The sequence below is a fragment of the Schistocerca nitens genome, chromosome 3 (genome assembly GCF_023898315.1).
Source record: "Schistocerca nitens isolate TAMUIC-IGC-003100 chromosome 3, iqSchNite1.1, whole genome shotgun sequence".
Lineage (NCBI taxonomy): Eukaryota > Metazoa > Arthropoda > Insecta > Orthoptera > Acrididae > Schistocerca > Schistocerca nitens.
Window position 1 is genome coordinate 719,045,235 of NC_064616.1, and position 17,265 is coordinate 719,062,499.

A 17,265-nucleotide genomic window follows, 5' to 3' on the forward strand; every position below is an offset into this window, starting at 1 on the left:
TGCTTCTGAGAATAATTATTAATGAGAAAAGCGCAAAATTGCACTATCATATTTAACTGTAGTACCCCTGTAACTGTCTGGGCAGTCAAACTTGTCTTTCATCATAGGAGCCGCGCGGGATTAGCCGAGCGCTCTAGGCGCTGCAGTCATGGACTGTGCGGCTGGTCCCGGCGGAAGTTCGAGTCCTCCCTCGGGCATGGGTGTGTGTGTTTGTCTTTAGGATAATTTAGCTTAAGTAGTGTGTAAGCTTAGGGACTGATGACCTTAGCAGTTAACTCCCATAAGATTTCACACACATTTGAACATTTTCATCATATGCTTCACTCATTCAGTTTCCTGTTCCATGCGGCCAGTCGCAACGTCGTTCCGAACTGTGAGTACTGTTTCCCAAATATTACGGAGTCATCAAGAAGCTAAAATATCCTCCCCTTTGGTTTCACTGATGGCCAGAAACATGCACGAATATCAAAGGCTACTCAGTGGTTAGCGGATGTAATTGCTCTTCATGTAGTCAAACTGTTAGGTCGTCAGTTCGAGTCTCTTGTGAATAAGTGTAATTAATGACGAAGTAATGCTCGAGAGGTGACATACCGCATCCGCTAGCGATGTTTAAAAAGAGTCAGTGTCTGATGCGGAACTGGTTTTAGCATAGGACGTGTACACAATATGCCCTTCGACACGCCCAAAGCCGTAATACATAATGCTTTGCCTCCCTACTGTTCAGAACTTCAGATAAATAACCAAAAGGAACGTCTAAAAGTTTATTCAATGTCGATTACAGTGCCCGAATTTTACGCATGGAATTAAAGAGACAGTATACTGTTTTATGTTACTACAAATGACCTTAAAGTATTAGTAATTTATCCAGGGGCAACCGCGTACGTAACTCAAACTGCGGCTCTTCCGATTATCTGTGTACTCAATACCACTCCACGCCCCTCTAGCGAAGCGATACACAACGGTCTCAAACGGCGGTGGCCCAGCTTACATTTCTCTTTACCTATATCGATAAAGTTAATGGGGCGCCTCATTCACTTCCTAGCAGACCGTAACTGCCAGTTACGTACATGCGAAAAGCAAATCCGAGCCACTGCTCCAGCCTCGAAGACTGCACAGCTCATCGATCATCGACTGTCGCAATCTCTTGTAGCACGCAGCCGTCCACAGTTGCTGCGAAAGTCGAATGTGTATGTGGATCTCGCTGCTACCGGGAATGATGCTGTCCAAAATAGATCTATCACTGTCAATGGAAACAACACCGAGTGTTCCCGCAGATGCGTTATCTGCGTCAATACCAGCTGGCTACAAGACAGCGAGCAGCGGCGAAGTAGCCCCAGCAGCCCACAGATCATACTCCTCTAACGTCTGCTCTCAGTTGCTAGATCTTTTGTGACCTAAGGACGAGAACTCCAACACAGCAGAATCTTGAAATATGTCAACAACGTGACTTATCTGACTTCTTAACCAACACCTCAGTGCCATGAAAAAGATTCGCAATGATCCAGAATTCTTAAATTTATGTCATAGATACAAGATCTATAGGAATGTGCTGATTGCTGCATAAAAGTCATTTAATGACAAAATAACATGTAATGCAGAGAATAAAAGCAAAGTAGTCTGGGATGTTATGAAAAAGGATACGGGAAGAGGCAAACAAAGGCGGAATAACATACTGCTAAGGGAGGGGGATAAAGTAATAAATGATCCAGAGCACTAAGCAAACTATGTAAACAAGCATTTTTCAAGTATTGCAGAGAAGTTACAGCAAAAATTCCCCCAAACAAATACAAAACCTGTAAATAATTTTGCACTAAATACAATGATCTTACTTCCAACCACAGAGAATGAAGTCAGTAAAACAATTCAAAAAGTAAAAAATAAAAAGGCAGTAGGCTTAGATGAAGTACCAATGTGTGTACTGAAACAATGCATAGGGATTATACAAGGCCCATAACAGATATAATAAATGAATCCTTCACATCAGGGACATTTCCAGAGCAGTTAAAACAAGCAAGAGTTGTACCTTTGCTTAAGAAAGATAATGCACAAGACATAGAAAATTACCGGCCCATTTCCCTGCTGTCAGCATTCTCAAAAATAATAGAAACAATAATGAAAGACAGATTAATGAATTACTTGAATAAATACAATCACTCAAGCGAATCGCAGTTTGGTTTCCGAAGTGGCAAAAATACGGAGTCAGCCATAGTAGAATTCACAAAAGTTCTACTTGATGCTCTTGTTAAAGATGAGTGTGTCACAGGTATATTTTTGGATCTTTCTAAGGCGTTTGATACATTCGACCACAACATTCTATTAAATAAATTAGAAGCATTAGGAATAAGAGGGGCAGCTAACGACTGGTATCGATCATACGTGACAGATAGAGCACAAGGAAACTACAAATAGATATAAACATTTAGTAAAACACTTATCAGAACTAAGATACATTAATATAGGTGTTCCGCAGGATAGCATATTAGGACCAATACTGTTCCTGATATACATCAATGACTTTCCCAGTAGAGTTACTCATGGTGAAAAAATCCTCTTCGCTGATGACAGCAATATTATAGTCACCGAGAAAACAAGAGAACTCCTTGCCGAGAAAGCAAATAAAACTCTCAAGGACGTTTATGATTGGTCAATAAGTAATAAACTGACATTGAACATAAAGAAAACTAATACCATGAATTTCAGTTTAAAGATGAAAAATGACAATGTTAAACGAAATGTAGATGGCACCTCTATAGACTGTGTAACAAATGCAAAATTTCTAGGAATGAATATTGATTCTCAGTTGAAGTGGTGTGAACACACAAAGGTACTTGCAAGCAGAATGTCATCAGCATGTTATGCCCTTAGAATCCTATCATCAGTGTGTAACATGCAGTGTCTTTTAGTTACATATTATTCACATGTACACTCAATTCTTAGCTATGGAATTCTTTTTTGGGGAACAAATGCACAAAATATGAACACAGTTTTCAAACTCCGCAACAGAGCCATAAGAATAATAACCAAAAATACTAGTCGAGCTCATTGTGAAGATCTGTTCAGAACACTGGGGATTTATCTGCTCCATGTGAATACATTTACCAGTCAGTTGTATACATCAAAAATAACATTGGTAATTACTGCACAAACAACTCTGTCCATGACCATGCGACAAGAGATAGACTCAACTTACATTTACTAAGAAAAAATAAACATAAAACTCAAAACAGCATTTTCTACCAAGGAATAAAACTGTACAAAGGCAGCTAAAAATTGCCTGTTATGCAATACATTTTATACATTGAAGGATTACTTAGCTAAAACAGAGTAGGGGTTTGATAAAAAATTTTATACAAATAAATAATAATATTAATGATTATAAAATATCCAACATTCCACATAACACCTTCACTTTATGTTTTTTTCCTTCTTTTTTTCCTTTCTAGAAATATTTACCCCAAAGCTATGCATAGCACAATGCTAACACCTCTCCCTGTTTCTGAGCTCAACAACTCATTATGGAGGGATGCTGACTCAGTTTTTCAGGATAGCAAATGGGAAGTTGCGGTTCAGGAAATGACTCAGAGATCACCAGTGTGTGTGTGTGTGTGTGTGTGTGTGTGTGTGTGTGTGTGTGTGTGTGTGTGTGTGAGGTGAGTGAAGTGTTATGAAACAATGTGTATATAGTGTGTGCAGTGACTGATAGTGAGATATGAGTGAACAATGTGGCATTACATTATTTAATAAGTTATTTGTAAAAAAAGTATTGTATACCAGGAGTAAATCTAATGATTGTTTCTAACTAGAAGTCTGTAAATAAATGTGTATACGAATGAGCTTATTTTAAATTGATCTAAATTTGCAAATACTTTGACATGTCCTATATCCTTGTAAAAAGAGATCTACGGATGAATAAAGCTACTACTACTACTATTGCTACCACCCCTGACTTCGTAACCAAAACAGTGTCGAACGGACGCACCAGCAAAACAGACACTGAATCTCCATGACTGTACCACCGATTGATAGGCCTCAAAGGCGGATGCCAAACCTGACGCAATCAATGTCCAGTTGCCTTTTGAATTGTAGAATTGTGCTTAGGTCATCAAAACATGGCTCTGAGCATTATCGGACTTAACATCTGAGGCCATCAGTCCCCTAGAACTTAGAACTACTTAAACCTAACTAACCTAAGGACATCACACACATCCGTGCCCGAGGCAGAATTCGAACCTGCGACCGTAGCGGTCGCGATGTCCCAGACTGAAGCGCCTAGAAGCGCTTGGCCACTACGGCCGGCGCTTAGGTCATTGGTCCCTAAGCTTACATACTACTTATTCTAACTTAAACTAACTTACGCTATGGACAACACAAACACACACACACACACACACACACACACACACACACACACACACACACACACACACACACACCCATGCCCGAAGTCGGCCGCTGTGACCGAGCGATTCTAGGCGCCAGTCCGGAACCGCTTTGCTGCTACGGTCGCAGGCTCGAATCCTGCCTCGGGCATGGATGTATGTGATGTCCTTAGGTTAGTTAGGTTTAAGTAGTTCTAAGTCTAGGGGACTGATGACCTCAGATGTTAAGTCCCATAGTGCTCAGTGCCATTTGAACCATTTGAACCATGCCCGCGGGAGGATTCGAACCTCCGACGGGAGGAGCCGCGCGGTCCGTGACAAGACGCCTTTTGAACGTGACATTGTGTGGGTAGACGACCAGTACAAATAATATGACGACTATGTCACGCGATCTTAAGTTATCGCTACCCTCAACCTAATTCCAGTGTCTTCCTAGGCCAATAGGCTAATTTTCCGTGAATATTTTCGTGCAACCGCTGAAGATAATGCTTCCCTTCAAAGAATGTGTTCACACGGTGTTATGAAATTTTCTGAATGCTTTGCAATTGACAACATCAGACAAGATGCTGGCACGGCAGTTATGTTCAACATAACACGTAGTTGCTCCTCCATGTCACTACTGGGAATCCATTAAAATTAGGATGGCAGATAACATTATAAATAAAGTCAAGGTCTATTCTTTAAGTAAAATGTGGATTCCTGTTTGATCTGCAATTAAAAACAGTCTTAATCTGAGCCGACAGAGGTACGTTCTCCTTAGAGTTCATCGTTTCAGCCAGCATTGAACAATGGGGTGCTGCTCCTTCATTTTGCGTTATGGAGCAGCAGCGAGAAGTTCGCTCGCAGGGCATTTGGTTCACCATGATGTCCAAAGGGGCCGCCGTTCACAACAGGATTACACAAAAGTGCTTCAGTCAATTCCCACAGAAGGAGACATTATTCTCTGTCGACTATATTTTCAAATTTTCATTTTCTGCAGAATTAGACAAACATTCGCAACATAAACGAAATTCCGTGATCACAGTATCACGTTATCAAGATCACTGAGGTAATATGAAGATACATAAGCCAGAACATCAGGCAACCAATCACAGCAGGGGTTTTTTCGGCCAAGAGGTATTTCTCTCAACCGTAATGCGAACGCTGGAATTTGGAATGAAGAAAACTTACACAACAACATGTTCCTCTCAACTATCCATTTATATGCAATTAAAAATCCTACAGAATTACATAAGCACCCAATTGCCCTGAATACATGGTGTCAAAAGAGAACAAAGCACAACTACTGGCTGAAAAGGGCTATGCTCTCCCAGCCGGCCGGGGTGGCCGAGCTGTTCTAGGCGCTACAGTCTGGATCCGCGCGACCGCTACGGTTGCAGGTTCGAATCCTGCCTCGGGCATGGATGTGTGTAACGTCCTTAGGTTAGTTAGGTTTAAGTAGTTCTAAGTTCTAGGGGACTGATGACATTAGAAGTTAAGTCCCCTAGTGCTCAGAGCCACTTGAACCATTTTTTATGCTCTCCTACAGCCCACCATCTCCTTCAGAGGTGGAATGGAAGATGAAAAAAAAAAGAAAGAAAAGGTTCCAGTCAAATTTTGCGAAGAGCGTTATTAACTGAAGAAGGCAGTCAGAAGGGTCGCTAAAATATTGTGTCAAGACGACTCTATGATCCGGCTGCAGACTCGACAAGAATGAAACCAATTAATACACCGGGAAAGTTTACGTAATCAGAGAGCACTTCTTGTTTCCCACAAGCTATCCTCTCATCGAGGCGTGACATCGCCGTACAATTTTATGAAATTTTTCTAGTTAATATTTACTCTCCTTTCAACATCCAGTGGCACGCAGAACGCTGGGAATTTTTATCACGGACTTACTCAATGAAAATCGCACGCCGATACTTTTTGACGGGATAAGTAAACCTGGGTGAGATCTTCATCGACGCTGAAATAGAACAAGAGTGACTCACAAGCCTAATGTTCCTACCGAGATTTCCTTCACCCATGCTTTGGCGGAGACGTGTTGCGAAATTCTCATTGATCAGTTGCCCATATTGTAAACCATCAATCAGATGCTCTGGACCAAGCTAACCGAAGCGCATTAATTTAAGCCCTTCGAAAAAATTTGCAGCACCTAATCGTTTCTGGAAAATGCCAGCACTGTTATAAGCGCATCAAAGCAAAACTCACTGCCTTCATGGCTATGCAGTTTACTCATCACTCACAGAGGTATTATGGACGACTATGTATTAAATAGGAAGAGGGATGTCTTTATGGGAAGGACTGATAGTTTGGGTCCGACCCTAGTAGCTGAGTGGTCAGCGCGACGGAATGTCATACCTAACGGCCCGGGTTCGATTCCCAGCTGGGTCGGAGATTTTCTCCGCTCAGGGACTGAGTGTTGTCCTTATCATCGTCATTTCATCCCCATCGATACCCACCTCTCCGAAGAGGCGTCAATTCGAAAGACTTGCACAAGGCGAACGGTCTACCCGAAGGGAGGCCCCAGCCGCACGGCATTATCATTTATCACTCACAAACCCCACAGATCGTACAAAGGAGCTGAAATGTAACCAGTCCTGTGTAACTGTGATCCTCGACGACAATTTGGGCGTTTATACCGAGCGAGATGCCGCAGTGGTTAGCACAATGGACTCGTATTCTGGAGGACTAAGGTTCAAACCCGCGTCCGGACATCCAAATTTATGTTTCCCATGATTTCCCTAAATCATTCCAGGCATATGCAAGGATGGTTCCTTTTAAAGGGCACGGCCGTTTACCTTCCTTACCCTTGACACAATCTGAGCCTGTTCTCCGTCCCTATTGACGGAACCTTAAACCCAATCTTCCTTTTTTTCATGCGTTTATATTCTCACAATGGAAGTAACCCAACTCGAATCGCTAAAACACAATAAACACTATATGAAAACACAGAGATTTCTGTTATACCATCTATCAAGGTCACTCATCAGTAAAAATCTGTACTTGTGTGTAAATGATGTTTGGAAGTTAATCAATGGAAATACTACAAAAGCATAAGTTGTCTAAGAAACAATCTCGAGTTAACAGACAGCGATGACCAGCAGATTCACAAGAGTCATGAATGAGCTATTATTTGGCACAAAGCTTAACATTGGCTTAAAACAATATACATTAGCACATGCAGTACTTACACAGTCATACATCCCACGAAATAAGTTTCTCTGTTGTCGAATGTTCTTCCCTTATTTCTCATCGAATTACAATGAAGTAGTTAAAATACGGTGGATTGGAACAAAAGTCTCACTTGACAAGGACTATATGTGGGCATGCTACTTCATCTTCAGTGAATCCATACTACAGAAGTTCAGTATCAAAAGTCATAGTGATCACAATGTCAAATGATGCAGCAGGACAGTTTTGCTTACAGTTAACTAACTTTTTTCTGTATTCTTTTTAATATCAGCTGCTACAAAAGGAAATATACAAATCAGAGAGGTAAACTTAACATCCTATGTAATGTGATCATTAATATTCACCGACTGGGAGGGGGTGAGGGAGGAGAGATTTGCGGTGGGTTGCAAAGCTCTGTCTCACTAAACGCTATGTTTCCCAGAACATTGCCATACATAGCTGCTTAGAACTCAGGTGTAACTGAGTTAAGACTAGTCTCCAATAGAGGGTGCACAAGGTAACAATTATTTTCTGGTTGTTCCTTATGTCACTAAAATAGTTCCCAAGTAAACATCTGTATACTAAACGCAGGTTTCAGCTGACGCACGGCTCCACTCAAGACATATTCGCACATTATCAACAGTATCTCAAAACAGCATCCAGCCCGTGTCTGCAGTCGTTGCCAAGAAGAGTCAAAATTGACATTGCTCAAGTGATAGTCGTTATTGTTCACTGAATTCAGGACTAGGTCAGATGTAAAGACAGATCCGTACCAGTGAAAATTGAACTGTTACCACGCACTCTATTTACGCTACATTTAGGCGTTATAAAGTTTCTGTTAAGAAATTATAGGAAATTGTTGCTAATCCGTGTTGCTATCACTTTTGCCCAACTGTCGCCAAAGCCTGTTTGGCCTTGTGACGAGACGTTCAGCTGCTGCCTGCAAGCGAGCCATCACATTGCAGAATCTACCTTCGATGGTAAATAGTACTCTTCCCGCAACATTATTATGTTTGGTGCCTAGAGTATGTGGTGAATACAAGACAAAAGCCTGACGATGACGACAAAAGAGTAAGAACGTGGAACAAAAAATAGGAGTGAAAGTGAAGTTTTTCTGACACTATAAACAGCCTATAATTAATTGTGAGGCATTTTCAGTACTACGTTTTGGCTGCTAACCACATTTCATTTTCAGGAAGCTATCTCAGAATAAAATATACTGTTCAGAATGTTTTTGGAAATAGTTCAACCAGACATATTACAACCCATTCTGGTGCTGCTGCAACAATTCTCTACAAAGCTAGAACTTTCGGTGACAAGATTATCAAAGTTCAAATGCTTCAAATGGCTCTAAGCACTATGGGACTTAACATCTGAGGTGATCAGTCCCCTAGACTTAGAACTACTTAAACCTAACTAACCTAAGGACAACACACACACCCATGCCCGAGGCAGGATTCGAACCTGCGACCGTAGCTGCAGCGCGGTTCCGGATTGAAGCGCCTAGAACCGCTCGGCCACGGCGGGCGGCAGATTATCAAAGCTAGAAGCAGAGAACGAAGATGATAAAGAAAATACCGCAATTTCCGGCTTTCAATAGGGAGATAGAATCATGACCAAAATATATATCAAGACTGAAGCAACATTCCATCATTCTGAATTATCAGGTGATGTTGAATGGAAGTTATTGCTTCTTACTAATGCTGGTGCGGATATTTTGAAATTAATTCAAAAGATATGTCCAGAAGTAGAAGGTAAGCTAAAATCTTATTTTGAAACTCAAGTGCGCAGCAGCGGCCAGTCACAAATTTTTTCCACTATTTTAAAAAATCAAATGAAGGTTGAAAAGGGTGGGTAGCACTGGAGACTGAAAATTTCTTTGGGAAAATGAGAAAAGCAAAAGTCTTGCGCTGATTGTTTCATTCTTGACATGTTCATTATGGACTAGCATTATCTTCGTGTGGAGTTAACACGGAAAAAGGAGGAGTTGCTACACATATAAAAGTTAGACACAAAGTAAAAAAAAATTACTGCCGGCCGTGGTGGTCTAGCGGTTCTAGGCGCTCAGTCCGGAACCGCGCGACTGCTACGGTCGCAGGTTCGAATCCTGCCTCGGGCATGGATGTGTGTGATGTCCTTAGGTTAGTTAGGTTTAAGTAGTTCTAAGTTCTAGGGGACTGATGACCACAGATGTTAAGTCCCATAGTGCTCAGAGCCATTTAAAAATTACTGAAAAAAATAATTTTTGTGTTGATCAGAACCTAGAAACATGTGCTTTTGAGTTGTTACTTCAGAATGCTTATCTGACAAATATTTAACAGTCTACAGATCCCCTCTAGCTACTTACAAAAAATCTAGATGCATCATCGAGCTACCTGTCAGACAAGAAGAAACAGTTAGTAGTTTGCGGTTATTTCAATGTCGATTGCTTAAAAGATACAGACAGGAAAAATGAAACAGAATGATAATCTGGTTGTTTCAATCTAATTTCAGTAGTAGATTTTTGCAACTCGTTGCAGAAAAATAGTAGAACACTGATAGATAAAATTTTTATGGGCAGTGCTCAGGCTGAAATAATTAATGTGAACTGTATTATTGATGGACTAACAGGTCATCATGCCCAGTCAAAGGAAATAAACAACATGACACTAGCAGCCCTGAGGCAGGTTCATACAAACCAATGAGACTTATTAATGAGAACAGAATATTACGTTTTAACAGTACATTGCCGGCCGGAGTGACCGTGCGGTCCTAGGCGCTACAGTCTGGAGCCGAGCGACCGCTACGATCGCAGGTTCGAATCCTGCCTCAGGCATGGATGTGTGTGATGTCCTTAGGTTAGTTAGGTTTAATTGGTTCTAAGCTCTAGGCGACTGATGACCTCAGAAGTTAAGTCGCATAGTGCTGAGAGCCCTTTGAACCAGCCATAACAGTACTTTAAAAGATGTGGTATGGGATGAGGTGTGTAAATAGACAGAGAAGTTAATGTCAGATTCAATTTATTCCACAGCAAATTTGTGTCAATATTTGAAATTATCTTCCCTAAAGAGTTATCCAGATGATACATTAGAAACATGAAAACGGTGGATAACTAAAGGGATTAAATTCTCAAGTATGGAGAAGACGAAAATTTATACAGAGGTCAGACATATTGTAGTATTTTAAGGAAACTCATTAAAATTTCCAGACGTATGCACGTCCTAAGAAAAATAAATAATCCAGGTAATAAGATTAAAGCTTTGTGTGATATTGTCAAACAAGAGACAGCACAGCCAGTCATTTCAAAAGATACAATAACAATTGTACGAACTGACATTGTTATAACTGATAATTCTCAAGATGTAAGTACGTTCATCAGTAACTTTCTAAATGTAGCAGCAGAAGTGGAATAAAGTGTTTCAGTTGAAGAAGCATGAAAACGTATTAAAAATGTCATTCTACAAAATTTTAAGCTACTAGAAACAGCACCAATATCCTTCGCTGAATTCTAAAAATTGTAAAAAGCAAAAGTTTATGTGTTGTTGATGGAATTTCAAACATCATTTTGAGAATTTGTTCCAACTTAATAAGTAATTTATACGAAATAGGAAATGGGGAAAGTAACATAAGGGATAGGCTAGAACTCGTGATTTCCAGCAGCACAAGGGACTGCGCTAATGCAATAGCGAAAGTTGAAAATTTGTGCCAGACCTGGACTCGAGCCCTGATTTACCGCTTCTCTTGAGCGGTTGCCTTAACCCTTTAGCTGCTCTCTACCGGTCCCTGACCAACTCTGATTTCCAACTTATCGCACGCTGCAATGCAGCGTCCCTCGTCCATTACCGATTACTTGCAAATTTGGACGCTATTGGCGCATCCGCACTGAAACGAATGTGAAGGAGCCGCAACGCTCTTACAGAAATGTATGTATTTAAATGTTATCCGTTTTGTCGGACATGTTTGGATTCCAGAAAGGTTGCTCGACTGAGAATGTTATTTATATATTCACTCATGAAAGAGTACAGACCTTTATACAAACAATGTTGGAAGGATAGGAAATTTTAGTGACTGGAGGGAAATAAAAAAGAGAATCCCACAGGCTTCAATTTTCAGCCCACTCCTATTCTTTACAAATGTGAATGACCTTCCGCTTAACGTTCAAGAATTGGTACTTTTTACAGACAATACTGGTGTCATAACAGATTCCATTAGAGAGAAAGCAACAGAAGAGATTGTTAAGGATGTTTTTCAACGAATTATTCAGTGGTTCTCAGATAATGGAGGCTACCTAAATATTCAAAAACAACAAACAGAGCCATACCAACAATTGACTTAACACATGATCAGGAGTCAGTACCTTGGACAGAATTCTCCAGATTGTTGGATCTAGATATTGATGGAAACTTGGACTGGAAGAAACATGTTACTGAGCTTCTCAGTAATTGCTAATCTTGGTAGCAAGGAAATTAACCTCCTGATATATTTCGAGTATTTCCACTCAGTAATGTGTTATGCAATAATTTTGTGCGCTAAGTCATCGGTTAGAGAGAAGTCACTAACTGACAAAAGGGGTAGTAAAGATGCCATGTGGCGTTCACCCACGGTCATCATGTAGATACCTCTTCAAGGAGATAGGCGTTTTAACTGCGCAGCCACAACACATAAAATGTCTGACAGCAAAAAAAAAAAAAAAAAAAAAAAAAAAAAAAAAAAAAAAAAAAATTAAGCCTATTATCATGAGTAGGAGAAAATAGTAATATGTTAATGCTAACACTACTCATGTATACATGCGGTGTAAACTTACTTATTGCATATCATTTCGATAAAAGAATCGTTCAGACGATCTGTGGAACATTAAGTGGCTAACTAACTAACTTTCTAAAATTATAAAAGAATGTTAAACTGACGAAAAAAACAAGTAATTTGTAGTTCGAAGTAGCATCATTGCCAGTCGGTGAGTGTGGAAGGGCATGGGCAGGAGCGCGCATCTATGAGTCTCACTATTGAAGTAACTATACATTATACAACAAATTTATTATACAATAACTTTTTTACATGATTTATGTTCACTGATACAAAAAATGATGTTCATTTCCCCACTTAATTTCCTTTGGGATCGTCATCTTTTGTTTTATTTTTTATTTTTATTTTTTCCTCTTTACTTTCTATGTTCTTCCTCAGGGTGCAAGCTGTATCTATACCGAATTTCATCAAAATTAGTTCAGCAGTTTAGTCATGAAAACGTATCAAACAGAATTACTTTTGTATTTATAATATTAATAAGGATAAGTGCTACTTACCTAGATTCATGAAAGGCATTGTGAAGTCCACAACTGATTCCCGCTCGTAAGTTATCGTCAGGTCACATATTGCCAGATCCGCTCTCTGCAATTTAAGGAAGAGAAACTTCTTTGTGAGTTCCATTGACAACGCGATTATTGATATTTCAGAATTATAGCGCACAGGACATTTAAATCCAGTCTTAGTAATCGCTATAGACATTTCTATAATTAAAAGTATTCATAAATAAACAGCATAGTAAAAGATTCAGAAACATAAAATAACTTTCCTTCTTGAACTTCACTTTTCTATTGGTCTGATATTGTCTTTTATTCCTATTCGCTATTGGTCTGATATTGTTTTTTATTCCTATTCGCCCTGTGACAGTTTCTGTATCTCCACTTATATAGCGTCACCAACATCATCGTAATTTGTGGCATATGTTTTTATCTTGCTCTTCTTAAAGGGATGATCACTGCGTTATTAGCGTAATCATTCGTAGATATGACAACAATTTCCTATCAACTTGATATTCTTATAATAATTTTTTTTAGAAATTTCTTCCCAGGCTTGTTCTGACACCTTTAATAACATATTTTATTAGGCTACGTAAGATTTTACGCTACAGTATCAGTTACATAGCCCATTAATTGTGAAATTACGATCAGCAGTCTCGGACATAAGGCAAAAGATTATTTTTGTTTCTACAGATTAGAGAAACAGCTTGGCGTGAGCTCTCGAATTGTTAAACTATTGTTCAGATATCTCATTTGAGTGATCGTTGGTTATACCTGCTAATTACACAGGAGTTTGTCTGGCTGATGATGCGTTAACTTACGTAAGCAATGTATATCTAATTCCACAACAAATCACACTCATTCACTGAAAGTAATCCAAGCGGATTTAGGTTTAGGAATATAATGAAATTAGTTTACTAAATAATGTACGGGCGTAGGAACGAGTAATTTCAAAGTACCGCTTTATTCACACTACACGCAAGGCGAGGTCCCGCTTCATGTGTGACGATGGGACACCTTTCAGTTTCGATAGAGGTGAAGCAGACACCAAAACCTAAGATCCACTTCCTGTGTTATGTCCCATGTGTGCTGGATGCATTCTTGCAGACTGATCTACACATTCACCAAAACTACGGACGCCCTACACACAGGACATGCTCCGCACGCTGACACACTATAAATTAACCCATTCCATCCCCAGTACGTTAGCAAATGTACCTATACTTTGCTACGGTTTCTCCATTTCTTAAAACTGACGACCGTGAAAATTTACCAATAAAACTTCTACAGTTCATAATAAATGTCTTTTGGGCTTTTATTCTGCAATTTGGATTATCCTGCAGTACAGTGAAATATGACACACTCCATGATTTATTAATAAATATGGCCCCGACTTCTTTTATAGGTAATTAATTAAAAATTCTTTTTAAGCGATCATTCAAATTTTGTACTTTTATACACACAAGAGTGATATCAATATAGACCAATTTTCTATCTACAGTCAACTGGTGCGATTGATTAAGTTATACTTCATTGTATCCAAAGGTTGACACTTATCAACATAAAAGAAGGTGACTTATTACCCCATTTCATACGCCTGCGGTATCATGACGACCGCACAGTTAGAAATACATACAAATAGGGGAACTCCATGGAGAACAGGATACTTAACGTTTAACAAATTTTGTAAAATAAAGGTGCACAAGAAAACACTTCTTAAAGGTAGATAAATTCGCCTCGTGATATAGTCTAACACATCTTGCTTGAGAATCACTTACTGTATGACACACATTTCATAAATTTTTCCAAAGAAATTCTTACATATTTACCGTTCTGCCCCATCCACGAGGCAAAAGTGGATAAGGCAACTTTTAGTGAAACTATTGGATACACGTTAAAATTATTGGGAATATCATCTTAAAACAAGATATAACGTTGTTTAACAAACAGTTTTTACCAAAGAATAGAGGTTCTTCAAAAAATCATTAACGACAAGAAAGTATTTACTGTTATTTTGAAAAAGGTACAATTATTTTTAATGTTTATAACTGTTAAATCTACTTTGTTGAATCTCATCGCTCATGCACCAAATGTATTTTCTGCCTCACGAACAGACAAGAAACGATGCCTAGTAATAAATACTATAGCCTAGGTCTGCCCTAGCAAACAAGTTTTTTTTTGCTTCATATCTGTATGTTACGTCATTTCCTTATTCTAGCTGATACGTTAGTGATCTGATAATGATATTTCATCGTTGGACTGAAACGTCTGCTCTTCATTAACTTCCGATATGCTACCAGCTCGTCTTTTTGTACTCAGTCAACACATTCTCGAATTTCCCATTTGATTTGTCAACTCTGCAATTGGAATATTACTTGCAACGTAGTTCTTAATTTGGATCTGAATCAGTTCGGTTGGCTCAAAATGGCTGTAACGAGGTGGCAAACTAATGGCTGTGTGCCCAAATGGTATTACCAGCTCGTCCTTCGCAGCTAAAGCAGTCTTGAAACAGACTGTGGCGCCGAGTAGCCCGGCACTAGACATGCAGTTTGAGATCATGCACGTGACACTGCTGAGTACTTCTTGGCCGGAGAAGTAAAGAAAGTAGGCTCACGTGCAAACGCCTGGTAGAAACACGGTAACGACCGCCTCAAAATGGTATCAGGACTGACGGTTTTTTGTTAAGAAAATCTACCGGCACACACACGAGTTAGGTGGCACGCAGGAGTAACTTGGTTTCCCCCCCTCCCCCCCCCCCCCAAAATGTATGTAACCGATTCGAAATGAACAGATGCTGGGCGCCAGCATCTCGTGGTCGTGCGGTAGCGTTCTCGCTTCCCACGCCCGGGTTCCCGGGTTCGATTCCCGGCGGGGTCAGGGATTTTCTCTGCCTCGTAATGGCTGGGTGTTGTGTGCTGTCCTTAGGTTAGTTAGGTTTAAGTAGTTCTAAGTTCTAGGGGACTTATGACCACAGCAGTTGAGTCCCATAGTGCTCAGAGCCATTTGAACCATTTAGATGCTGGGCCTTTGAAAGAAAGCGAACTCAGTAGTTAAAAACAGAATGTCTGATTTGTAGTTGTGCAGTTCCGCTGTACGGATATAGATTTAATTCATGAATGCTGTATTTTTAATGAAACTACGATGGGCGTGGCAGATTGTGACTGTGCCCTTGTAACAATACAACGCTCGTTCCGATACGTGTCTGAAAAGTGCGACTGCAATCCCTAAAACGAGGTACCACTTACTGCCAAACCCACTGTATTCTGCTGAGTTGACCGCTTCTGATTACCACCTGTTCGGGGCTATGAAGAAACCTCTCCGACGACATTATTTCGCTGCCATCCAGGAACCGAGAACAGCCGCCCTGTGGTGAGTGCGACACACTCGAAAAAATGTTTAGAGGAGAACCTTCAGAAGTTAACGAGGCAGATTCACAATTATACTGTGTGGCAGTACCTGGAACCCTGTTTCAGTGATGGCTATGCTTTTCCGACTCGTGTGAGGACGAGCGTTGTCATGTTGCTAGAGCACTTTTCGTGATGGTGCATACTCGGCACACACTGCAACCCATACCCTGTGAATATCCGTAGTGTTTACATCTTCCTTCTACAAAACCACGTCGTCCATGCTGTAGTTGATGATGACAGTCAATGTTGTCCCATCACATAACGACGGCAGTTTGGTAAACGAGCTGGACTGTGCAGTGATTAAACTTCTAGTAATTATCCTGCCACCTACGGTTAGAGCAAAACACTGCATATTTGCCACTGTAATAATGAGTAAAACGAGGCACCGTGAATGATGGGAAAAAAATAAAGTGTAAATCAACGTGCGCCTCGTGCAATTATATGGATGAAGACCAAAGAAAGTTTGAATCTTCCTGATGCACTTCAAGCGATGAATGTAGGAGTTGCTGGAGTCTTGATTTGCCGCCCCCTTTGTGGCCGAGCGGTTTTAGGCGCTTCATTCTGGAACCGCATGACCGCTACTGTCGCAGGTTCGAATCCTGCCTCGGGCATGGAAGTGTGTGATGTCCTTAGGTTAGTTAGGTTTAAGTGGTTCTAAGTTGTAGGGGACTGATGACCTCAGATGTTAAGTCCCATAGTGCTCAGAGCCATTTGAATCATTCTTGATTTAATATTCCGCATCAATATTGTGAACCATCAAAAATTAACTGAATTGTTTCTCACATGCCGTGCTGCACTCACTCACTTGCAATTTTCCTCAACAAAAACTATACAATAAAATGATTCAAATGGCTCTAAGCACTATGGGACTTAACATCTGAGGTCATCAGTCTCCTAGACTTAGAACTAATTAAACCTAACTAACCTAAGGACATCACACACATCCATGCCCGAGGCAGGATTCGAACCTGCGACCCTACCAACAGCGCGGTTCCGGACTGAAGCGCCTAGAACCGCTAGGCAACAGCGGCCGGTACTGTACAATAATTT

General features: G+C 40.3%; 1 protein-coding gene across 1 annotated transcript in view; it reads right to left on the reverse strand.

Annotated features, from left to right (window-relative positions):
* Positions 1-17,265, reverse strand: part of LOC126249404 (glutamate receptor ionotropic, kainate 2-like) — a 376,144-nt gene that overhangs the window by 133,860 nt on the left and 225,019 nt on the right. Inside the window, exon 10 of the mRNA XM_049951058.1 lies at positions 12,812-12,896. Within this exon, the coding sequence (XP_049807015.1) occupies positions 12,812-12,896 (85 nt within the window). The remainder of the gene's footprint in view (positions 1-12,811; positions 12,897-17,265) is intronic.